The sequence below is a fragment of the Pezoporus wallicus genome, unplaced genomic scaffold (assembly GCF_028554395.1).
Source record: "Pezoporus wallicus isolate ANWC-B61680 ecotype Strahan unplaced genomic scaffold, APGP_CSIRO_Pwel_v1 contig_7292, whole genome shotgun sequence".
Lineage (NCBI taxonomy): Eukaryota > Metazoa > Chordata > Aves > Psittaciformes > Psittacidae > Pezoporus > Pezoporus wallicus.
The window spans coordinates 152,608-177,351 of NW_026638060.1; the positions used below are offsets into that span (position 1 = coordinate 152,608).

The 24,744-nt window shown below is 41.1% G+C and overlaps 1 protein-coding gene across 2 annotated transcripts in view; it reads left to right on the forward strand.

Annotated features, from left to right (window-relative positions):
- Positions 1–24,744, forward strand: part of DGKQ (diacylglycerol kinase theta) — an 81,873-nt gene that overhangs the window by 44,225 nt on the left and 12,904 nt on the right. For both annotated transcript variants that reach the window (XM_057408910.1, XM_057408911.1), the window contains exons 8-16: positions 7,157–7,257; positions 8,701–8,924; positions 9,751–9,841; positions 12,691–12,745; positions 14,183–14,244; positions 14,464–14,614; positions 15,458–15,496; positions 17,004–17,119; positions 23,787–23,938. In XM_057408910.1, coding sequence (XP_057264893.1) covers positions 7,157–7,257; positions 8,701–8,924; positions 9,751–9,841; positions 12,691–12,745; positions 14,183–14,244; positions 14,464–14,614; positions 15,458–15,496; positions 17,004–17,119; positions 23,787–23,938 — 991 coding nt within the window. The remainder of the gene's footprint in view (positions 1–7,156; positions 7,258–8,700; positions 8,925–9,750; positions 9,842–12,690; positions 12,746–14,182; positions 14,245–14,463; positions 14,615–15,457; positions 15,497–17,003; positions 17,120–23,786; positions 23,939–24,744) is intronic.

Genomic DNA, 24,744 nt, shown 5'->3' on the forward strand with positions numbered 1-24,744 from the left:
TTGTTGTATATATGGACAAAGGAGTCCCAGAGGAGCTATCTCAGTAATTCCTGCAATAATGAGTTAAGAACTCTTACTTGTGTGTTGATCTGCAGGGATCTTGGAACGTGAAAAGGCCTAATCATGTGCCTGGGAACGTGATTCTTCCCTAACTGCTTGCTAGGAATCAATAGAAGCTGGGGGTACTTCACTGCTGTATAGTGAGGCTTAGGCAGCTTTTATGTATTTTAGGGCTAATCCATCATAGATAGTGACTGAGGAAGATTGTCTTCAGCTTCTTTCCTCACAAAAGCTTCTGTTCAGTGGTACCTCAAGGTACTCATTTATAAGTTCAATTGCTGTACCTGGTGTCATGTTGAATTTCTTCTGATTTTTTCACCTGCGTTTGAAGATATTTTAGAAAGAGGATTATGCTTGACTGTATTGATGAACTACTGGCTTAAGTGCTGGAAGAGTTTGTCTGTTTCCTTTTTTAGCTGAAATGCCTGTAACTACTGGGAGAAAAAAAAATTAGTGTTCTGAAAAATCACGTTACTTTTATTTTGCTTCACTTTCCCCACTGTGCTTATCTTCTTTTCCTCGCCTTCCCTCAACCCCCTACATTTGCCTGTTCTGACACTTTATGTTGCCCACTGTTGTTCTCACTTGTAACCACGTTGTATTTTGTGCTCTTCCCCAACTTGTCTCTTCCAGTTCACTTCCTTCCTCAAGCATATTTAGTCCCCAGTGCTGCTACCCCTTTGATTTGATTCTCTTTCAGCCTGCCTGACCTCTTCTTGTTCCTTAAATCCCTTAAATCCCTTGACTGCTACTTCTGAACCCAGGACACCCCCTCATCCTTGATGTCTCACACCAGTTGGTAGTCAAAACGTTGGCTGCTCTAGATGTCTATTTCAGGGAAGTAATCACCTCCTCTTAACTGCTTCCTGCAAAATATGAAGAGGTTTTATGGAAAATCTATTCAGAAGAAAGACGGAAAAAATCTGTCTTTCTGTAGCATTGTTGACACGAGGCTATGGAGAGATACTCGCAAATGTTATTAGCTAGTGTTAATTTATTTTCTGCCTTAGGGGTCCTTATGACAGTGCTTACCAGATTAAAAATTTAACTGTGGATGCTTGAGAATGACATGAAGATACGTGCTTTGTGAGTTGTTTCTGTGATTGTGCATTCTCTTTGCTTTAACATTCTGCTAGTCTTGATGCTTGAGTACAGTTTCTCCATAGCAGCCCAATGGATATGTGTACAGACATATTTCAGGAGGTGTATTGAGCGCTCAACAGCCTTTCTAGTTCTCCGTGTGTGCAACCCATTTATCAGACAAGGACACATGAAGAGCATGGGCCTCTCCTGGGAATCTCCCTGCCCTGAGTGTCTCTCAGCACTCTGGCTGCATGCTAACTGTCCAGTCCAAATGTGCCCATCTTCCTCAGGACAAAATGCAGCCATCAAAATAAAACCTCTTGGAAAGAGGTTTTAGAGGAACCTGTCTGAGAGAGCAGTGAGGGCTGTGGTGCTGCCAGTAAACTTATTTTCCACAGCCCCTCTTTTGCCAGGTCACTGTGCACCTGCTGAGAAAGAAATATGAAATGTCCTTGCATTAGATCAACCTGAGTCATCGGCTTAGTGCTTACTTATGTTTTGTCCAAAACCTGCTGACATTATGAAGGAGACCTTGTAATTCTGCAAGCGGGAGCAAACTTTTCAGGAAGAAGCAAGGACCGCTTGTATGGATTTGAGAGTTTCATCCTTTAAAGATACTTACGAAACATTCGGCCTTCATAAAACGAGTCATTGTACTCAGCTAAAATGGCATACAGACAACTAAGCATGTCACGTGTTCCTCTGAAACATCACTTAAATTGGTTTCGAGCCCTAAAGCTGGAGGGAGAAACAGGTGAAACTAGATCAAGTGGTGATACACATGGCAGATGTTTGGAAAACAAGTTCAGAGATGTGAAACACCTGCAAATGGCTCTCTTAGTGGAGGAACATCTAGAGAAAGACCAGTCCGGGATTTTGAAAGATTCTCTTCAAGACCAATAAAAGTACGTAATTCGTACCTGTTTTATTGCTGCCTTGTAGGTTATGAATAGTAATACTGAAATAAACCAAAATTTGCCAGTGGGAATTCAAAGTAGCACCGGCTAGAGAAGAAGAGCAGAAAGCAGAAAGGGATAGCACAAGTTTTTCTTGTAAGAATGGTCCTTGGAAAGCAGTGTCTCTTGAGAGTAAATTCCACCAATATGTTTGGTGTAGGCCTGTGGTGGAAAAAACATTCAGGATGGCAACATTTTCCTCTCTGCCACAAGCTGCACATAAGTCTTTTCAGAACTAAGTCCCATCTGTGGGGATTTGGAAGTCAAAGGACATGAACTTTGGACTCATCAAATGCTGTTGATACTTTTCCCAGGAAAATTTGGTACCTTAGCCTCCCAAATCAAATTCCATAGTTCTGTAAATTATGCCTGGAGTTGACCTTTTTGTAGCTGTTTTCGCCCTGAATAGCATGTGCATAAAGAACAAGCTTTTTTTCAACTCGGTATCCCATGATAAGGAAAAAAAAAAGTGTATTTCAGGAGAAAAACTGATACTGTATAGTCTTATGAAACAGGAAAAGTTAAAATACATTCAGCAATAAATTGTCAGTATTATGAAACGGGCAGTAACTCCTTTAAATACCAAATTTTTTATCTGCATCTGGTGCATATTAGCAAAAATTTTTTATACTAAGTAGCGGTATGTAGACTTAAATTCAAATAAGTAGCTGTTTGTTCTTTTGTTAATGTGTCTCCAGAAGCTCATGTGCAAGAAAGCCATCATCTTTCACCAGGTTGGAGTAAAAGTGACCCCTGTGAGGAGGGCAATGACGAAGTTAAACATGATTTTTGGCTAATCAGTTGAGCTTGGTTTGTATGAAAGATTACATTAAGGAAAGCAGGATTGAGCATCCTGTCTATTTAGCTAAGGAATGTACTTGAGCTAAGAACATTACTACTGGTCTGCGGATCTAAACCCCTCCTTGCAAACCGGTTTATTTTAAGAACCAAGCCAACTTTTTGCAACATTTGGCTGTTCTTAAGAAGCAAATTGCTTGTAAAAAAATTTCCAGTTAAATTGCTAGGGATTCTCTCAGGCCAGCTAGTATCTAATAAGAGCAGACTACAAAGGCAGTTTGAATAAAAACAAGTACCAAAACTTGGACAAATGTTTTTATTCTCAGATGGATGTCTACCCTCTGGATTGCTAGAGAAAACAGTAGAGATTTTGATAATGTTACGAAAGTTCATACTCAACATCGGCTGTGCTGTCAGTAACCAGCATTTGCTGTGCTTTCTCAAGTCGTGTTAGCCCTAAAGAATGTTGCTCAAGACACAGTGTGTCTTTCGGTTAAAATTTGTCTATGCTAAAGTCACCAGGGAGATGACTCTGACAGAAATCTGCTTCTAAAAAAATTACACTTAATCCAGCAGGGTTTAAAGCAGTGGAACACTTTCTGGTGAGTGTACAGTCTCAAGACAATGTGGTAGCGTTTCAAGGGTCCTTCAGAAATGAGAGTGGATTATATTTAAATGTTCCTTATGACTAAAACAACCTGACAACAGACGCTGTCATGAAGTTGGTAATTGGAAAATTGAGAAGGTAAAATCACCTTGGTAATCGTACTTTTCATATCTAAAAAAATACTTGGAAAGTTCCAATGTATCATATCTTGTATCCCAAGCTGACTTCTCTAGTAGAATAATTCACTCTCAGTGTGTAAAGAGTATACATTGCATGTGGAAATTGTGTGATTATTTTCCTTAAACAGATGTTGCAAATGGTTTCAGCTAACTACTCTCAAAAGTGTACTTGAGGAACAGTCATATAGGAAAGAAGAAATTAGAGCTGTGCTTCCAAAGGTCATTCTTCTTGACAGGAGCCAGAAATAAACCTGCAAAACAGGAAGCCTGAAGATCGGTCATGTTGTAGATACTATTTAGAAAGGAAGTAACTTTTTCAATGTGACTTTCATTTAGGATTTTAGTTCCTTTGCTTCCTGCTTAAACCATTTGTGCTTTCACATCAATGTCAAAGTGGAAACCAGTAACAAGTGGTGTCCCTCAAGGGCCCATACTAGGACTAGTGCTATGTATTATCTTCAGTGACAGAAAGTGGGATTGAGTGAACCCTCAGTAGGCTTGTGGGTGACACCAAACCGAGTGGAGCAGTTAGTTTGCTGGAGGGAAGGGTTGCCATCCAGAGGGACCCTGACAGGATTAAGGAATGGGCTCTGAGGGTTGAAATGTCCATTCCTTCACGAAAGGCTGAGAGAGTCAGGTTTGTCCAGCCTGAAGAGTATGAGGCTCCAGGGAGACCTTACTGCAGCTGTTCAGTAATTCAAGGTTGCATATAAGAACACTGTAGAGAGACTTTACCAGGGCCTGTAGTGACAGGACAAGGGGCAACTGTTTTGAAATTAAGGAAATGTCAGATTTGGACTGAACATAGTTAATAAGAATTTTTTTTACTGTGAGAGTGGAGAGACACTGGAACAAATTGCCCAGAGAAGTTATGGATGCCCCATCACTGGAAGTGTTCAAGCTCAGGTTGGACAGGGCTTTGAGCAATCTTGATCTGGTGAAAGAGGTCCATGTTAGGATGTTTGAACTATATGATCTTTGAAGGCCCCATCTAACCCAACTATGTTGTGAATCTGTGATCTTAACATTTTATCTTCCTCTCTTTGTACAAGCACCCCTTGTACAGGGGTACCCCTTCACAGGCTGAGATAGGAGACAGTATGGAGATTATCTAGGCCAACCCGCTGCTCATCTCATGCAGGGTCAATCAGAGCAGTATGTTCAGGGTCATGTCCAGTTGGGTTTTGAATATCTCTGAGGATGAGACTTGAATACCCTCCCTGGACAACCTGTTTACAGTTTCACAGTAGAAATTTTTTTTTTCTTAGGTTTAAATGTAATTTGTTGGGTGTTTTTTTTATTTGTGTAATTTTTTTATTTACTTATTAATTTTTATTTGTTTCCATTGCCTCTTGTCTGTTCACCTTTACACCCTCCATTAATTACTTATACATATCAATAAGGCACCCCTCTCCCTGATCCTTCATTCTCCAGCATGAACACTTCCAGCTCTGTCAGCCTCCCCTCATCTGAGAGATGCTCCAGACCCATTATCATCTTCCTGGGCCCTCCTTTCATTCCTTACAGTACATCTGTGTCTGTCTTGTACTGAAGAGCATAGGACTGGGTACAGCTCTCCTGATGAGGTGTCAGGTTCAGCAGGGTGAAATAATCATCTCTGTCAGCCTGCTGGCAGTACTGTTACTAATGCAGCTCTGAATGCTGTTGGCCACTTTGCTGTGAGGCAGAGCTCTGAGCATCCCCGCTGCTCTCACACTTGAAGGGGCTTAGTAAGTGCACCAGTCTAAATTGAAAAACAAAGCCTGTAGCTGTCACATCTCCGAATAATGAGAAATAAAGGTAAAGAGAATGAAGGTAGCAGGATTTGATTTTGAGGGTTAGAGTCTCATGTTAAAAGACTGTTTTCAGACATAGTGTTGGATGAACCTTTAGTTCTGTACCAGTCTGCCTTTGTTTGAAGTGACAGAATTTACACTGAGACAGTAATAGGTGGATTAGACACAGCGTACCTGAGTTTCAGGCTCTAGGCAGCTTGCAGAGCATCACTGCAGTTACTCACTGCAGTCTTTCCCTTTTAATCTGTCACTGCAGTACTAAGATACTAAATGATGCACATTTCTTTCTGGGATTTTAGCTTGCTTTTTTCTACCATCACTTAGGAGTGCTGTGGTTTTTTGCTTCTCCAGCTCTTCTTTTTAATCCTTCTATGCCAAATGGTACTTTGTTATTGAGGTCATTTGACCCTAGATGCCATTATTTGAGAGCAAAAGTCTTTCAGTACCTTCTGCTGTACTACAAAGTATTTCCAGGCTCTAAGAAAAGGATGGAAGTAGATTCCAGCACGTGACATATCTCTCCTTTACAATGTGTGTTAACAAACTGCATGATTAACCTGTTGTGTGTACAGTACCTCTGGTGTACATAGCTTTCGGTTAATACTTCTAGCATTTCAAGTCCTCAAGTGATACCTTCTAGTGATTTTATTACTTCATGATGAATACAGCTGTACAGATTTGTTGTGAGATCAGTCAGTAACGTAGTGTTACAGTAAACAGTTCATTGTGACTTGTAAACAGTTCAGTCCACTGCTGCAAATACAAAGGGCAAATTCTGACCATGGATAACAGTCACGTCTGTTGTACAGCATGGGCTCTGTGGGAAGTGCATGACAGAACCTGCAAAACTGAACAGCCCATCAGGTCTCTTCATAAACATGTGATCAGGAGAGGACACAAGGTCTGTCTTGTTGGAATCTCCTCTTTGGTCTGGATTGATTAATTCCTTGCCATAGACTGAAAGGAGACACATACTGGACGTTTATGAGAGAAACTTGTCATACATTGGATTGTTCTGGACTTGAGTCTTAGCTCATGTTTGCAAAAGGTTTGTGAAAGTCAAACCTGAAAACGCTTAACTTTTCGCCCTTTGAGAGATGTCTGTGCAACAACTTGAGCTCTGTGGTTTGAGCATTTGATAAGGCTTTAGTGAAATGAAACACAGCAAAGAGTTGTGGTTCTTCATTTGCTGTACTTCTTTCTTGTAGTTTTTCTCTTGTTCCTGCATTTTCTCCTGTTTCTGTACAGCTCACCAGCTATTTTAAAGACTTTCTTCGGAAGGATGCTCTCAGAACTTGCAGTGCTTTGGGAGCTGTTCTGAAGGTGATGGCACTCTGTCTTGGTTTCATGTTGTTGAACTGGTCAATAGTAAAAGCAGTCATGAATGGTGAGGATGAAAAAGAGGTAACATGAGCAGTATAGTTATATATGAACACTTACGTCAAAGGACAGGATAAAGCTGTGATTATTTGAAACACTTTTCCTGCTTTCCTCCCTCGTTCTAAATTAAAAGTAACAGAACAAAAACAAAAATATTCAGCCTCAAAGCTTGTGATGAAGAAGCAGTTCCGTAGATTAAATGCAGGGGGTTTTGTAGTTTCATTATATGCTTCCTATTCAGGTAGCTTTATGATTTGAGGGGTGTGTTACTGAAATGTAGTAATTGTTTTCATTCAGGTAAACAGACATTGAAGATATTTGATGGGAACGATGCCGTGAAGCGCAACCAATTTCGGCTGATCTCAGTTCCAAGGATTGCAAAAAATGAAGAAGTTGTGGTAAGATGCCCGGTGGATGTCAATATTCCAGTGTGATAAAGGGGCACATGACTGTACATTACAATTGTTAGGAGCTAAAAGTTTTACAGATGTAACTCAGTAACAACAAAATTTGTAAATGGGCTATAATAATACAATCTAATTTGACTTCTGCATGTAGCACTTTTATTTTAGACCATCTGAAGAAGTGGTGGCCTACATATCCATAACATAATGGGGACCACAGCGTATCACACATTAAGCAGTCATTCTCCTTCCCTGTGTGACTCTGAGGTCTTAACTTTACTTATGTGAGCAGTACTGGATAATCAGCTCCTTAGGTCTTGCTCTTCTTCTGTAGTGTTAGTTGTTTGACATTGGACAGCCACTGTTAATTGCACTTCAGTTAATCCATTTTGAACACTGAAGCATCCTATGGTTACCTCCACTCCTTGGCTGTAAAAGTAGTGAATTATCAATCACATTATTGCCACTCCCTAGCTTTTCTAGTCCTCTGTCTGGGGGTGGAAACATGACTCAGTACTAAGTCAAATGTTCTGTACAGAGCTTAATTTACTGGGCTAGGCAGAGACCCCATGGAGCGCAGATATAAAGCCTAGGGAGGGTAGGGGGTGGTGCACAGTAGAATTAAGCATGGTGAGAACTCAAAGACTTGGCCCAGGAGTCTGAAGAATTCATTACATCAGAATTTGACAATTTAAACATATGGGTCATTAAGATTTTATCTTGATATTGTGTTCAAAATCAACAGGAGTTTTGGAAAATATTTGTAGTGTTCTGCATGTCAAAGATCTTGAAGGAAAATGGTAAACAGTGCTGAAAACACTTTTATTTAGGAGTACTATTTGCTTTTAAAGCCCATTTTATCAGGTTGCTGCTTATAATACCAGGGCAGATTCATACCAGTTCTCATAGCTGACTTACTGGGCAGTAGTGGATGTAAAATTCCTGTGACTGCTTGCATCTTCCAAGGACCGGCCTTACCTTTCCTCTTTACAGGTTTGTGGTTTCAGGACAGACTCGTGGCTGACAAGTTCCTAATTTTCAGCATCCCCTTAGTGCACAAAGGTTGTTAGGCATAACCAAGTGTAATTTACCATTTTCCTTGTTGAATTAATTTTGCATGCAGTGAGTATAGCTTTATTGGCACTGAAGTTTTACATTCAATCTGTCATGTAGGACTTGACTACCATTTGACAGAAATACCATGGGCTATGTTCAAATCCACTGATATCTCAAATTTTCTTTTGTATATTCCACTAAAATTTGTTTTTAAAATTTTGCTCGTTTTGTTTGCTGCCATTGCTATTTATCCACCATACTGTGGTTAAAACATGCATTAAAGGTTCATTCCATATGTAAGATATTTATAAATGTCTGTGGTTACACAGGTATTAATGGTGTCTTCTCAAGGAAATGTTAATTTGTCTTGCTGTGTTGCAGGAGGCTGCTTTGAGGGCATACTACATAAATGATGACCAGCAGGAGTATGAGCTTCAGACCTTTACACAGCAGGCGCTGCTGTCTGATGATGTTATCAACAGGAACGATGCTGTGGAGGACAGCAACTTGAGCTCAGTATTCCACGAATCTGTTCCTGAAGCTTGGATCATCAGAGCCAAACCAAAGGATGAGGAAGTGATCAGAATTTATCCTGCCTGGCTGAAGTGAGTGGTTTTTATCACAAGATTATTCTCGTTGGCTACAGTTGTCGTCTGTAGTCTCCAGTGTGTTTCAGTTACTGAAGTTGCACAAGTATAACGGAATGTAGTTTATTCTTCTGTATTTCAAGATTCTTCTGTTTATTTTTCTGAATGAGGAAGATACATACTATTCATTTCTGTGCATGGAGACATGTTTGTGCTTTTCTTTACATGCATGGAACATACAGCTTGTGCAGTTCTGTTGTCGTGTGTTCAGCCAAGAAGATGCAGCTTTACATGAATGCCATCTGTAAACAAATGATGACACACACATGCCACTTGAAAGCTTGATTTAATTTCTTTTTTTGTTTGGAAGAAACACTGAGTAGGAAGAATTCAGTGTAACTTCTGATATGAGAATAGAAGGAAAAAATCAAGGGAAAAAACTCTGTTCCATCTACTACTGAGACAATATATATTTTAAGCATATTTAGCAGTGGAAACAAGACTGACTGGTAACCAATTCATTTCTTAAGAGCAGTGGTAAAAAATTTAAACATTTGTTCATTTTACTAATGCAACTACATTGCCAGGTTTTATGAAAGACTTGCAGATAATTCTGTGTATAGAAAGAAATTAATTGCCACAATTGAAATGATCATTTCCTTGAGATGAAAGTCTTTGCTTCTCTGTGGGGTGAATATTGCATCTGCCGTGAGCCTCAGTGAACAACTTTTCTTCAATACAGATTTCTGCCTATCCCCGTAGAAAATTTGCCACTTAGGTAAAAAAGGTACAGACAGGATAGGTCAAATGATTGTCCTAAAATAAGTATATCTTTTCTCTTTAGGGTGGGAATGGCATATGTTTCTCTACGAGTAAATAAGGATAGCACTACACAGACTGTCATCAAGGAAGTGCTTCCATTACTTGGAAAACAGGTAAATGAAAGATAGTAAGCATGTCCATATACCACTTGAGTGATCCTGAAGTGGGGTGTGTATGTTTTTTCTCTTTAGAGAAATTATAATCAGTCAATACACAGTTATTGTGAATGCTGTTCATGTTTGGTAGATGATCTCTTGTGATTGGAATGATGCTCAAAACTTTCTGCAGTCTTGATGGTACATCTGGTTGCTCTGTACTGGAAGTTACTGTCAGTATTTCTGGGTCAAGCAGATTTACTAGCATGAACACAATGTTTCTTGGCATGCAGTATATTTTCTTATGGCTTTTTATGTCTTGAGATATTTAAAATACACTTGTGTATAACTACACTGCTAATCTTACGTTGTTGGGAAACTGGAGATCAGTGTTAAGATGATCATGCTTTTCTCCTACTTCTTTCCACTGCTCTGCAAAGAAAGTCATAGAATCCTAGAATATCTTAAGTTGGAAGGGACCCATAAGGCTCATTGAGTCAAACTCCCTGCTTCTCACAGGACTACCTAAAACTAAATTGTACTGACTAAGAGCATTATCCAGGCACTCCTTGAACTGTGACAGGCTTGGTGCCACTTCCCTGGGGAACCTGTTTCAGTGACCAGCCACCTCCCAATGAAGATACTTCTCCTAATGTCCTATCTGAACCTACCCTGATGCTGCTTCATTTCCCTGTGCCCTGTCAAGGGTGACCAGAGAGAGGAGATCAGCACCTCCCCTCTGCTGCCTGCCTGGAGGAAGATGTTGACTGTGATGGGATCACCCCTTTGCCTTCTCTTCTCCAAGCTGAACAAAGTGACCTCAGGTGCTCTTCTTCAGCCTGACCCTTGAGGCTTTTCACCACCTTGGTCACCCTCCTCTGGGCACACTCTGTTAGTGTGATGTCCTTCTTAAACTGAGGGGCCCAAAACTGCACAAAAGCCTCAAGGTGGGGCCACACCACTGCAGCATACAGTGGGACAGTCACCTCCCTCGACTACCTGGCTATGATGTGCTTCATGCACATGAGGACATGGCTGGCCTCTTTGGCTACCATGTTGATTCATACTCAATTTGCCGTCAACCCACATCCCCAGATCTCTTTCTATAGGGCTGCTCTCCAGCCTCTGCTCCCCCAGTTTGTATTTATAACCAGGATCATCCTGTCCTGGGTAGAGAATCTGGCTCTTGCTGTTGTTAAACTTCATATGACTGCTGATTGCCCAGCTCTTTGGCCTATCCACATCTCACTGTATCACACAGTATCACAGTATGTTAGAGATTGGAAGGGACCTCGAAAGATGATCTAGTCCAATCCCCCTGCCCGAGCAGGAACACCTAGATAATGTTACACAGGAATGTGTCCAGGCGGGTTTTGAATGTCTCCAGGGAAGGAGACTCCACAACCTCCCTGGGCAGCCTGTTCCAGTGTTCCGTCACCCTCACTGAGAAGAAGTTTCTTCTCAAGTTTAAGTGGAACCTCTTGTGTTCCAGTTTGTACCCATTACCCCTTGTCATTTCATTGTTTGCCACTTAGTAGAGCCTGGCTCCATCCTCGTGACACTCCCCCTTTATATATTTATAGACACTTATAAGGTCACCCCTCAGTCTCCTCTTCTCCAAACTATAGAGACCCAGCTCCCTCAGTCTTTCCTCATAAGGGAGATGCTCCACTCCCTTAATCATCTTCGTTGCCCTGCGCTGGACTCTCTCCAGCAGCTCCCTGTCCTTCTTGAACTGAGGGGCCCAGAACTGGACACAATACTCCAGATGCGGTCTCACCAGGGCAGAGTAGAGGGGAAGGAGGACCTCTCTCGACCTACTAACCACCCCCTTCTAATACACCCCAGGATGCCATTGGCCTTCTTAGCCACAAGGGCACAGTGTTGGCTCATGGTCATCCTGTTGTCCACTACGACCCCCAGGTCCCTCTCCCTGAAAGGCCTCTCTATACTTGAGGGAGTCCACAGCTCCTCCTAGTTCAGCATCATTGGCAAACTTCCTTAATGTGTATTTAATTCCTGCATCCCAGACCATTTATAAAAACATTAAGAGCAGTGGCCCTAAAATTGAGCCCTGGGGAGCCCCACTGGTGACTGGCTGCCAGGCTGATGTAATCCCATTTACTGTAACCTTTTGCACCTGACCCATCAGGTCAACTGCTCACCCATGTATTACAGACTTGTCTAGGTATGCGCTGGACAGGTAATCCAGAATACTGTGAAAGGCAGTACCAGAAGCTTTGCTAAAATCCAGAAACACCATATCCTACTGGATTCCCTTGGTCAGCTAGATGGGTGGTGACCTTGTCATAAAATTCAATTAAGTTGGTTAAGCAGAACTTTCCCCCTTGTGGACCCTTACTATGGGCAATGGCTGCACTGTCTCTCTAGTGTCTTTCACTAATACCCAGAATAACTGTCTCTGTAATTTTACCAAACTCTAAAGTGAAATTGGTGGGCTTATGATTACCAGGGTCTTCTTTACCCTTCTTGAAAATTGGGACAACACTTACCAGCTTCCATTCTATTGGACTCTACACTTCCAAGATGGCTGAAAAATGATGGAAAGTGGTCCTGTGGTAACATTGTCCAGTTCTTTCAGTACCCTGGGATGAATCCACTGGGCTGTGAGGATGCCAACATTGTTAAGGGCACAGGAGGAGCCTGACATCGTGTGTGTGGCTGAGTGTGTAAAATGACTATTCCTGGGTCAGGAGGAGTGGTTTAGGAGAACATCATTCTTGGTTTAAAACTGTTTAATTTTTCATGCTCTGTGTGTGTGCAGTGTAACCATAACATTACTGTAAATGTCTGATAAAATTATATTTAATTCAGAAGCTATATTTACATGTTGCATCTTTTGGCAGACGGAGTGCCTCGAGAATTTCAAATTGGTGGAAGTGCTTATGGGCAGTAAGCAAGGTAAGCAAAGGAGCATTGGCCAAAGGCACGTCTGTAACTGATCTTCCTGGAGCTGCTTTTTCCCCTTTTTACACAGTCCCAGTTATTTTTTAACAATAAATGCCTTCACAAATGGCACTTCAACATGATGCTGAAGTACTTCATTGGAAGTGATGTTTGATTGTTCTGGTCTTGGGTGTCCTCTGGGAATATGGTTGCCTTCTCTTTCTTCATCATCACCTAAAGTTTATTAGTGGTTTCTGGCAGGTATTGACCCTTTGGCAAAAAGCTTGTTTAGGGGAGCTGCCTTTAACTGACTGTCGTGGTTTAAACCCAGTCAGGTAACTTGTTCACTCACTCCCAGTGAGTGGTGCCGAGCTGACAACAATCAAGGTCCGTGTCCGTCTCCCCCACCCCCCCCCCCCCCTCCCCCCCCCGGGGCTCTCCCCTTCCCCGCTCCCGGAGGAACGGGGAGGAGGATCGAGAGAGTGCAACTCCTACGGGTTGAGACAAGAACAGTCCAGCAACCAATGTACAACACAAATCACCACCGCTACCACCAACGACAACAATGATAAGGGAAAATAACAAGGGAAGAGAATACGATACCACCGGCCAAGAAAACGAGTTCCACCCGGAAGCCCGTGTCCTTCCGGGTAACTCCCAGTTACCCCCCACCCCGGGCATGACGTGCTGTGGGATGGAATACCTCCCCGGCTAGCCCGGGTCAGGCGCCCCGTCCCTGCTTCCTCACAGCTTCCCCTCCTCCCTGGCAGAGCATGAGCCTCACAGAGTCCTTGGTCAGGGTAAACATCACTTAGCAACAACCGAAAACATCGGCTTCACCAACACCGCTCTCAAGCCGGAAGCCAAAACACAGCACTGCACCAGCCAACACAAAGGAAAAACATGACTGCTACTGCCGAACCCAGGACACTGACGTAATTGTCTTAAGTGCAGTACTTAATAAAATTTTATCGTAAAGTTCAATTGGCTCCCTGCTTTTCCTTCTCTTTCCCTCTGACACTGCCTCCAAACAAGAAACAATTCAAGTCTTGAGATAGTCCAAGGGTATGTGTGTGCACTATAAAATACACAGGCCTAGAGTTGCTCAAGAGGTTTGTGACCCTGCAAGAGCTGAGCTGGTGTTCTCCAAGTTCACATCCCTTTGTGCTTCATTATTTGTAAGGCTGCATGGAGAGGTAAATAAAGCCACTGAAGTAGTCTGATGATGCCCTGGCCACGTCCAAGTAAATATCTTTGTATTTTGGATACTGGCCTGATAACTGGCTTTCTTTGTGAGCATTATCATGAAGTTGGTTTATTAGGTTAATGTAGCCTTGTGAATGTCCTACCTGGTTTCTGGTGCTCTAATTTTTTTTTAATGGTTTTTGTTTATTGAGCCTGATAATAACTTGAAGTGCTTTTAAACATGGTTAATGTTCTTGCTGTCTGCAGTTCAGCGCATGGTGTTGGACAATCAGGAGCTGATTCTTAACAGACTCAAGGACGTAAGAAAGGTAAATCTCAAAAAGTAACATGAGCCTTCTTTCTATCAAGGAGGTAATCCCCATTATTACAGAAAAAGCAAGTAACCAGCTTAGATGGAAGCTTGTTTCTGTTCAAAATATCCTCCAGGCTTAGAGGACTTGATTGCTAAGTCCAGAACTATTTGGGATTTTGTTTCACAGTATCTTTTGGCCAAATGTCGCATCATTTATTTTTCTTTATTTTGGTAGACTTCAATACGTCAGATGAATCAAACAAGATTTTACATTGCAGAAAACAGTAAATCCATAGTGCGAGTAAATTTACTTGTTGGTGGCCTTCCACCTCAACTTTCTCATGAAGAATACACCAATATTCTCAAAGCTGAATTAGCTATCAAAAGTAAGTATGTGTTTTGAGATATATTCATATGTATAAAATAAAGTATGGTAGCATCTATTGCTCCTTTTTTTTTTCTTAGTGTTTTAACATTAGTTAAATAATCAGTCTGCCTTGTGTACACTCACGGGGGCTTTCTTAATTCATTTTAAAATGGTCATGTTTGCATGAGAGATGTAACAGCTCATTATTCACAGAATTATTAATACATTACTTGAGTTGTACGTGACCACACCATTTTTTCTCTAGTGAAAAGTATCACTTCTTAGAATTGAACCATACGTACCTTACACCATTCAAATCATAGCAGTGCAGTTTAATTCCCTGTGCGTGACCGTTCTTCACCTTTGTTAACCTCTGACATTTTTTGTGTGGGCTGTTCTCCATGTTGTTCATGAGCTCTGTGCCTGGTCATGGAGAAGAATGAGCACTGTGTGCACACACATACAGGCAAGCACTGAGTTGAGGGAATTTGTTTTTCTTTTTGAAAGAAGTGTAACTGATTTTCCATAATACTCTTTCAACCAATGTAGACTGTAAGCAGTGTCAGGAATGCGTCATGCTTTTCATTTCAGGAAGCAAAGCATTTTTCCCAATCTTTTATGTAACTTCAAGAGGAATTAAACTTCAAATGCCAGAAAGAATTCATAGTCACATTTTATGAAAATCAGTTTAGCTTTTCTAACTTGCAAAGTAAACTTAGGAGAGGGAAAGTGTTAGCTGGAGGTTCTCCCTATATTTGTGTAACTTTTAATATTTATTTATGTTATATTTGTGTAACTTTTAAAAATATTTTAAATATTTACTCTAAATGTACCAAAATGTTTGTATTTTTACCCTTTGCAGCAAATGTAGTATCTGTGAGTCATGTTTATCAAGCACAAGGTAAGCATTAAGATTTTCAGTCTTGCAAACAATGCCTATTTTCAAAACTGCAGCCTAGTACTAGAGTCTCTAAGTTTGGAGTCTGTTAGTCTCAGCCCCTCAGGTAAAATGTGAATTGTATTTACAACGAGCAGTGGATTAGTGTTACCTTATTGAAAACAAAAAGGTTGGCTTTATGCCTCGTACCAGAAAGTGGAGACATTTCACCATAAAAATGAGTTTGAAGTTGCACTTCAACTGAATAGTCTAACACCACCAAACAGTTAAAAGCCCTTAGAGTACTCTCTCTTTATTTTGACTTCTAATATGCTAAAATTAGGTGTTGCTTTTGAACTTGATGGTTTCACAATACCATCACTGTTTCCTAGCACAGTTTAAGTGGGAGTTCAGTGGCTCCTCTGAAGAAAATCAGCGCACTTAACTCTGCATTCACCCTTTCAGATGCTGTTCTGCTTTTGCTTTACAAGCTTTATTTCAGCAAGCTTGAAGATGAGGTTTCTGAAAGCTGGAGCAGCAGTGGCTCTGTACAGCTTTAGTGCAGTGGTCAGGTGGAGATCTGTATTTGGGAAAACTTAGAAGTGTGGAATTTCTTTTGTACATTTAGGTGTTCATATTTAAGATGTTTCACACCCTTTGGCAGGCTTAATTTTCACATGACTGCTAAGTGAATCTTTCTGTAATGTGATTTTGAAGACTGATGCATGCTTCCTTTGTGTATTTGCTGTCTCCACGTGGCTAGTAAATATTGACTTGTCATAAGGAAAACCATAAAACTTTCATATGTGCCTTCTCCTTTTATATGCCAGTGAAGAATAGAACATCCTGACTCTCTTGCTTTTGGTTGCAGCCAGGTTGTGGTACCAGCTCACATCTCATATGCTGTCCATTATGCACTTTGATCTTGTCCTACCCTGTTTTCCTCCTCACTAAATATCTTACTTTAAACTAACTTGTCAGTATTTTGTTTTCTTTCATTTCTCCCTTTTGTCTTCTCTTCTTCCCCAACTTCCCCATACAGGTCCTAAGCCAACATAAAGATCTTAAAGTGATTCTCAAACCAAGTCTTTGCTTGTAATAATTCTTGCTGGGATATTGTTAATGAATGGAACTACTGGATTTTTAACAATGAGATACAAAATGAAACCTAGTACCTTTGTCACTTCTGCATGAGGACAACAATCTGTTGGTTATGATGGAGAGTAACAGGCCATACTTCTGAAGCCCAGAGGAAGTCTTCAGATATGCAGTAGCTTTGTGCTACAGTTCCTCTTGTCCTCAAAGTGCTTTGCTTTGATAAAAATCGAGATTGTGGTTGGGGGTATGAAGGAAAGATTAAAAATCAAAACAGCCCAATTCACTGCTAACCAACAACCACAAGTGCTGCAGAGTAACGTGTACTGAACAATGTCCTGAGTAAACTGAGTAAACTTTTGCTGTGATTGATATACAGGTTTTCTGATAGTAATAGAATATATAAGAAAAACCCAGTTCTGATGCTTCTTTACAGGTGCTGTTGTACTCGAAATTTCATGCTTTTCTGAAGCTGAAAGAATATATATGCTAGTTAAAGATACAACTGTCAATGACAAGCCTCTAAACGTTGTGGTGATACCTGAAGTTGTGGTAAGAGATGGGTTTGTATTTAAAATATGTCTTCAAAAGAAAAACAACCACCTTAAGACTTTTTCTGCTAAGTAAATAAAAATACATTTTATTCAAGGGAGCCATAAAGTGAGCTGCTGTAAGCAGTGTGATAAAACAAAATACTTGAGAGCCTGTACTTTGTGTTTATGATACACTTCCGCAAGTTAAGCCACTTCTTTATGGTTGAGTTGTCAGGAATACTATATGACTATGCAACAGCATAACTATGGGAAAAAAAATCCAAACAAAATCTTTTTTCTTCTTTATTTCTTCCAATGATCAGAAAGTTAGGTGGGGTTCTAATTTTAGCTGGCATGTCTTGAAATGCTTACAACAACTTTGTATTGGGGACTAAATGTATTTCCTCACTAACCATGAGGTAAAGTGCTACTGCTAATCTTCACCTTTACAGTATCTTCATATTCCCTGTTCTGTAGCAGAGGGACTTTGACCTTGTTCAAATGCTGCATCGTGTATTCCAGAGGAAAAGTAATAGTCTTTTGAAAGAGTGCAAGAGTCCATTCACTAATTCATGCTTGATTCTGATGTCTTAATTTTTATGACTAAAAGTCACTTTCCTATGAATCAGTTGGTTTTATAGTAGATTTCATGTTAAAAAAGCAGATTCAGGGTGAAAAGAGGGAAATGGTTCACTGAGCAAAGTGCTTCTTAACCAGGATGATGTAGGTTCTGTCCAAAAGAGAGTGTAGCCATAGCTGCTTCCTGCTGAGGTGTTATCTTGTAGTTATTGGCATTCTGGAGTTGCTTTATGGCAAGTGAACTAACTTAGAGTCTTGGTTTGACTTTAGAACCTCACAGAAAGTTGAAAACTTAAAAATACCTAATAACTAGGAGCTATGAAACAACTCTAGAAGGCAGGGTCTCAAGTTCAGTAGTCAGACTTGGATTGTTATATCTCTCCTTTTACCATTTAAAGAGTCCTAGGCTTGTCAAAGTTTTCTGAGGGCAACATTATATTTTAGTATGAGCAGATATTAGTCATAGTGCTACATGAAAGTGGCAAGATTAAAAATTATCCACCCTCCAAAAAAATGGTATCTGCCTTCCTGTGCACATGTAGGCATTATGTTTTGTGAGACCCCTAGAAACAAACATTCCCCCTCATCCAAACTACTTTCGGAGTTTGTTACCAGAAACAGAAGGCAGCATGAAGATGGCACTGATTTTGGATGCTTGGTTTTGGTGGCTTAGGCAAATGTATTACAAGCCTGGACTTGGTGCATGGTATGTGAAATCAAACATTCTCCTCTCTGTGGATTACATGTGTCTGGTTTTCTGACTCTAAGTATGTTGGAAGTGAACTTCTTGATGGCAGGAAAATACGGATAATTATCTGATGCAAGTTTTTTTCAGAAACTGCAGTTTCTGAACTGAGGGACTGCTAGGGATGAATTTATGTTATGTTAGGAGAGGGAGGGGTTGTACATGTGCATATGCATTTTGTTTCTGTTGCAGCATGTGCTGTTTGTATCTGGTCATCTCACAGAAATAAGCCAAGATTAATTAATCTAAATAATACTTCAAGTGTTGTTTTTATGTGCTTTGGCCACACCGTTCACTAATTACCCAGGGGAAACTGATGAGTGTTTGTTGACCCTACATTGGATAGCAATTGGAGTAGATGACCTCCTAAGGTACTTTCCAACCTAGATTATACTTGTATGATATGATACTGTCAGCCGTTGTTTATACTTTATATATGTAACTATTTAAATACAGCACCAGGAAGTACCTACCAGGAGCTGAACACAGGATTACATTTACTCTTTGTTTCACATTCCTCTTCTGAGTGAAATACAAAGGAATGGGAATGAAGGGCTAATGTGTAGTCTTAGAAGAGGAATGGGTAATAAAACAAAAGCCACAGTGTTTTGGTTAATGAATGATTTTTCCAAATTGCCACTTAAAATAAACCAACCAAACAGACAAAAAAACGGAAACCAAACCAAAACACCACCCCAAACCAAACAAACAGAATCTCCCCTAAGCACAAGAAAAGCACAAAAGTAAATCTTAGTCCTTTGTTTTCATGAGGTGAGATTCACTTGCTCTTTGTCTCATATACCTTCTAAGGAGGAGGCTCAGTTCTAGTCTGGCATGGTCAGGTCTGCCAGAAGCAATTCATCCTCTTACTGTCATTACTGAAAAGTTTGAAGGTAGAATGAGTTTGCGCTGTGCATTAGAAAGTCAAACAATCAGTGTGATCACATGTGTTGATCTATTCTACTGTTTCATGATCTTGGGCCTTTAAGAATTAAACACTTTCATAATATTCAAGTAAATGAAAATACTTTGTTGGAGTGTAAAAAATATTCAGTCTCTCAGAAAGCTGTTTAGCTGCTGGGTAGTTTGGTATTTCTCTTTAGTAAATGTTAAGGTGAAAGACATTGCAGGGCTGGATTTTTGAACTGAAAGCTAAGTTACCAGAACTGCTTGTTTGCTGGTACTGCAAAGGGAAATGAGCAGCAAGTTTTACAAGAGCAGTATCATCATGAAAGTGACAAGTTTTTATGTTTTTATCACTAATGCCACTTACTGGTGGAGTGTCCTCTAACGCACTCCATTTAGGTTCCTCAAGAGCAGTAGATACGGGTGTGGAAGTTTACATTTCATTCTTTCTACTGATTCCTCACACAAATGTGTTCAACTTAAAAGAGTGATTGTTTAATGACTCTCTTTGCCAAAACACCATGCAAGGTTACTTTTCACCCTCCTTCCACTGCTGCAGTTCCTCTCCTGCTATTGACCCAGCTACTGCTCTGGTTGCATTCGAACACCTTGCACATCATTCCTCATCAGATGCAATGACGTCTTTCTGGCCAGGGTGGAGGAAGTATATGCTTAGGGTGTTGTGAGTCCTTGCACACAGGAGATTCTACAGCCAGCCAGCTTGCAAATGTTGGATCTTACTTGTCACAGAGGTATCTGCAGTTCCTGGAGAGATTCCACCACTCTGGAAGATGCACTGTGATGGCTGTGCTGGCCGGCCTGTGGCACAGAGCACCTTGTTCTGCTTCATGCCCAGATGCGGTTACACAGTACACTCAACAGAAAGGGTATTCGTTTGGATACTGACTATCTTGCCCCAGTCTGAAGCCATTCTTTGCTAATTCTGACAAATTAAGCAATTCACAGTGACTGTCAGAGTGTCTAAATCACACGGCCTCCTTCATGTGTCTCTAAGAAACGAGCAATAAATTCCTTCCTGAACACCAGCCAGCACAAAACCCCTCTGCACATTTCACTCCTCAGGCAGACCACTGAAGCCAGGGCCAAAGTGGGAAGGGAGCCCTCAGGCAGTGAGTCACACATCCGCCTCTGCCCAGTAACAGACTCATTCTGTGTCCCCACTGGGGCTTGACTGAGGGATTAAAACATGTTCAGCAGCATAAGAGCGCTACCCTTGTGGCCATCTGTAGTTGTAGTGGAGCATCTGCAGAAAGCAATTCCCTGTTCTGCTGTACAAACTGTCACAGGATTTTTAACCCCCACTGGAAAATAACTGTTTTTCTTAAAAGCTGGCCTTTATCTAGCAGCTCAGCAGTGTTTCTTAATCCTTTAAGTGTAATTAAGCGTGGTGGTGGGAAGCAAGTTAACTGTAAGGCTTAAGCACTTTCTAGAATACTTCTATTTAGCCTATATAGGCATGTTTAGTCCTAACAGGTACAGGTATAGTTAGGGATTTACATTAAAAGATACTTGAACAAGGATGGGTTCGAGTGCTTTGGCTGTTCTGTTTACACTACAGACAGATATTTTGTTAGCCCCAGGCATTCTGCACAGCTGCTTGTGAGTCGTCCTAGCTTTCAGGGTAAATGTTTCACTTTTTTCTGGCACAATATTGACACTGACAATTAGGAAATTTAGATGGCAGTTTTGTAGAAACTGTAAATACGTATTTGCAACAATATATATTTACTTGGGTGAGATCCTAGTCGACTTTCCAAAGCACAGCTGTGCTTTTGAATGCCTTGGAGCTTACATCTCAAGAATCATTGCGATTCCCTGCAGTTCCTTGTGAATTATTTTAGTTACTTGGTTTTAAACCCAGCGCATTAGAACTTGTCTGTAAAAGCAAGTAATATAAAACATGTGTTCAACATGTCACTTCTAGATGTCCAAACCCAGTATTTTTAGAAACTTACTTCCTGAAGAAGGTCATCATGTTCTTGTCCACATTCAAGTAAGGTATTTATTTGACTTGAACATTGCACTGGTTTCTCTTCTCTTGTCCTTCTTTGAAAATGTTTTCATTTACTTTGAGCAGCAGAACTGAGTATTGTTTCTTTCTGTTATCCCCTTACTTCCTTTTTTATTAAGCCCCACAACCTTCCAGGCGTTAGACCAATCCTGAGGGTTCAGATAGCTCATGTTTTTCGGGAAGTTGAAGTGACTGCGGATGAAGTTTATGTAGTAAAAAAGCTTTGAAGAGGAAGAAATGGGAAGTGTTTGGGTGGAAATACAGGGCAGATTAGAAGCTGGAACAAGGAGTGCAGAAAGGGAACAGGTTGCCCCATTACCCCAAAGGGATGTGGTGTTTCCTTTCAGAGCTGCTCTGCCTTTCTTTGCTTGTGGGATTTTCAGAGGAACATTTGTAATAGGATATGGCAGATGATGGGGCAAGAACAGATGGAGTAATAAGAAGGGCTTTACTTCTGGAAAAACTAGAGCTCTGCTTACTGTTTTTAGTAATGTCTGTGATGGCTGGAGGGGAGGAAATCTACTCATTTGGATGTGTGGATCCTTGAGCCACACAAGACTCAAGAAAGTCCTTCCCTTTTGTGACAGTGGCATGAGTTGTTTTCCTTAGACCTCCTTTTCTGGCTTCAAATATCCTTTCCATATGCTTGACAGAAATAAATGTATTACCCTTGTTGTGTGTTGGGCACGCTTTGAATGACTGCTTCCCCTTTTCCAATACAAACTGAACATGGAGGTGAGAGGTGTTTTGACCTAACAGCCATCACAGTATGGTGTGAACGTGGTTTCTCTGGAGGCTGTGAGGACAGCTTTGCAGCCTATGTCTATCCAAGATAGTTATTTTGAAAGCAGTGAAACCTTTCCCATAAGACAATCATCAACCTTGTTACCTGCTTAGTGTTCCTCTTCCCACTGTGTTTTCTGTTTGTGCCTACAAGTCATGCTGAACATCAGAGGGCATTGCTTGTGCAGGGAGTGACACAGAGGAGAAGGATTTTTGTGTGTTTGCAGGTATCTTCACATGTCTGGGAGGATATGGCTTGCAGAGGATTAGCACCCAGCACTTCTAGGAAGGCAGAATTTGAGGAAATCTCTCAAATACTGGAAAACCCCAGATGAACATTTGGTTTCAGTCATCCAAATTACATCACAGGTAGACAGTAGTCTGAGGTATCTCAACATCACTTTGCTTCCCCACGAAGTTATTTGTTAATTTGCCCTGATTTCACCTTTCTTCACCTTATATTGTGCTCTGGTGGTTGCTCGCAGCAGCAGCAGACAGGCTCTCCCTGTGCTGTCTCCTCCCCTCTGTAGCTGTTGGTATCTCTCTGCGTGTTTGCACGCTGCAGTCATGCTGCTGCCTCACTGCCCCCTGAATCATTCTTGTCTAAATTGACTTATATTTAGCACTGTTGTTCTGTTCCCTGAGTCCATCCTGTCAGCTGCGTGACAAATTGCTGTTCCCTGAATGCTGTCCGATTTGTAGACACAAATTACCACGACTTAGGGACTGTGTTAAACTTTTCTGTTTTGAAGCGTGCTCGTTGAAACGCCCATGGACTTTCCTGGTGGTAGGGGCTGTGGCAGATATGAAAGGTGTGCCGGCATTCTCTGATCTCTGTAGAAGACACACAGATCTTCTTACAGCATAATTTATGGGCTGGCTGACTGAAAACCAGTCCCAAGGGGTGTGTCTGGGTGCCCTCCGGTGGGGCTGCAGGTATCATTCTCATGCAGTCCATGGAGCACCCCAGGATATCCTTCCTCTGCCATATGCAGAGGAAGCGGTCTTGGGGAGTGGTCTCTCGATGGGCACCAGGCTCCCCTGTCACACGGCCATGCTCTGAGAGCCCTTTCAGCAGCAGCTTCAGTAGAAGTGTAAGGATTAGTAAGGACACCAAATCCTCCCCATTAAAACTTATAAATACTTACTTTTTAAAGAAGCTTTTGGCCTCTCATGGGTAGGGACATGCCAGTATTTGCCCCAACCACTCTGGTTTTGCAATATTTTGTCCTTGTAAATTAGTACGTATTCTAAGATGACCACGAAACTTCACACAGATGTTCCAGCTCTTCTGGGGAGAAATTATCTCTTTGCAAGGAAGTGTTTGAATTGTACATGACTCTGGAAGGTACCTCCTCCCTCACACTGTTGTTTGGCATGGAGTGTTTACTGTCAGCATGTGGGAAGGACTACTTTGGTTTTAATGTTAGGATCAACTGTGTAGTTGGAGTGGTTTAAGGAAACTTCACTTCCCAGAAGAGTAAGATCAGCAGCGAACCTACCCCTTGTCTGGACATTGAATCCTTTTATTTATCTAATATGTATGTTTTTACTAAGCATCAGGAGGTACTTCTTAGATGTAGTAGTAATTTTCCTGCCTAGTAATGATTTTGGCTAATCCTTTTCCTTGTCTTCTTTCAGGCTTCCAAGATACCACAGAACTGCTGCCCAATTCTTGTGTTTGTGAATCCAAAAAGCGGTGGTCTAAAAGGTCGGGACCTGCTGTACAGTTTTAGAAAGCTGCTAAACCCACATCAGGTCTTTGAACTTACCAATGGTGGCCCATTGCCTGGGTAGGTCATCATATTTTGGAAAGCTTTTTATTTGTTTTGCTTTGTTATTTTTTTTAAAGATGGATCAGATTCACTTGCCAGGGAAGATTGAAATTGCTTCTGTTCTGTGCCTGAAGACCAGAGGAGTGGATCACTCCTGACTGGTTCTCATTGTGAAAACAGGTTTAAACTTTCTGGTTCTGTAACAAAAAGAGAGCACAGTAGTTCCTGGTAGACATGCTTATGTCAATTGCAATAGAGCCCAGTCCTGGGAACGTGATACGTACTTTACAACAACACAGATTTAATCATTATTAAAAATAAAAATATTCTGTAATCGAATGGGGATGGAAAGAGAAATGTCACACTGCCCCACGAGGAGTCATTTTTGCTTTTATTCCTTTGATGTTTCATGGGAACTAACAGGAAACTATAATAAAATTTTCTATCTGACTTTTGAAACTTGGCCACAATTGCAGAAGTAACAGGGCTTGCCTGGTCACAGCTGCAACATTTCTAAATACAGGGAACAGAACATAACGCACTTGTAGGGAGGCAGGAACCAATTACTTGGTTTAATCAACACCACTTGTTACCAGCTTCATAAAACTGAAAGTGATGGTTGTGGCCTACTCAAGAGTAACTTTGTTCCTTCAGCACTGCTTTAACAAAGAACTCTCATGACAACTCTACAGAACAAAAGCTTTTGTTTAAGAAACGCAGCTTACACAGGAGGCAAGAGAAAACAAGTTGCACAGACTAAGCTTTTTGTCAGAACTGGATAATTCTGTTGTCTTTCTAATGTAGTTCAAGCTGCAACTTCAGTA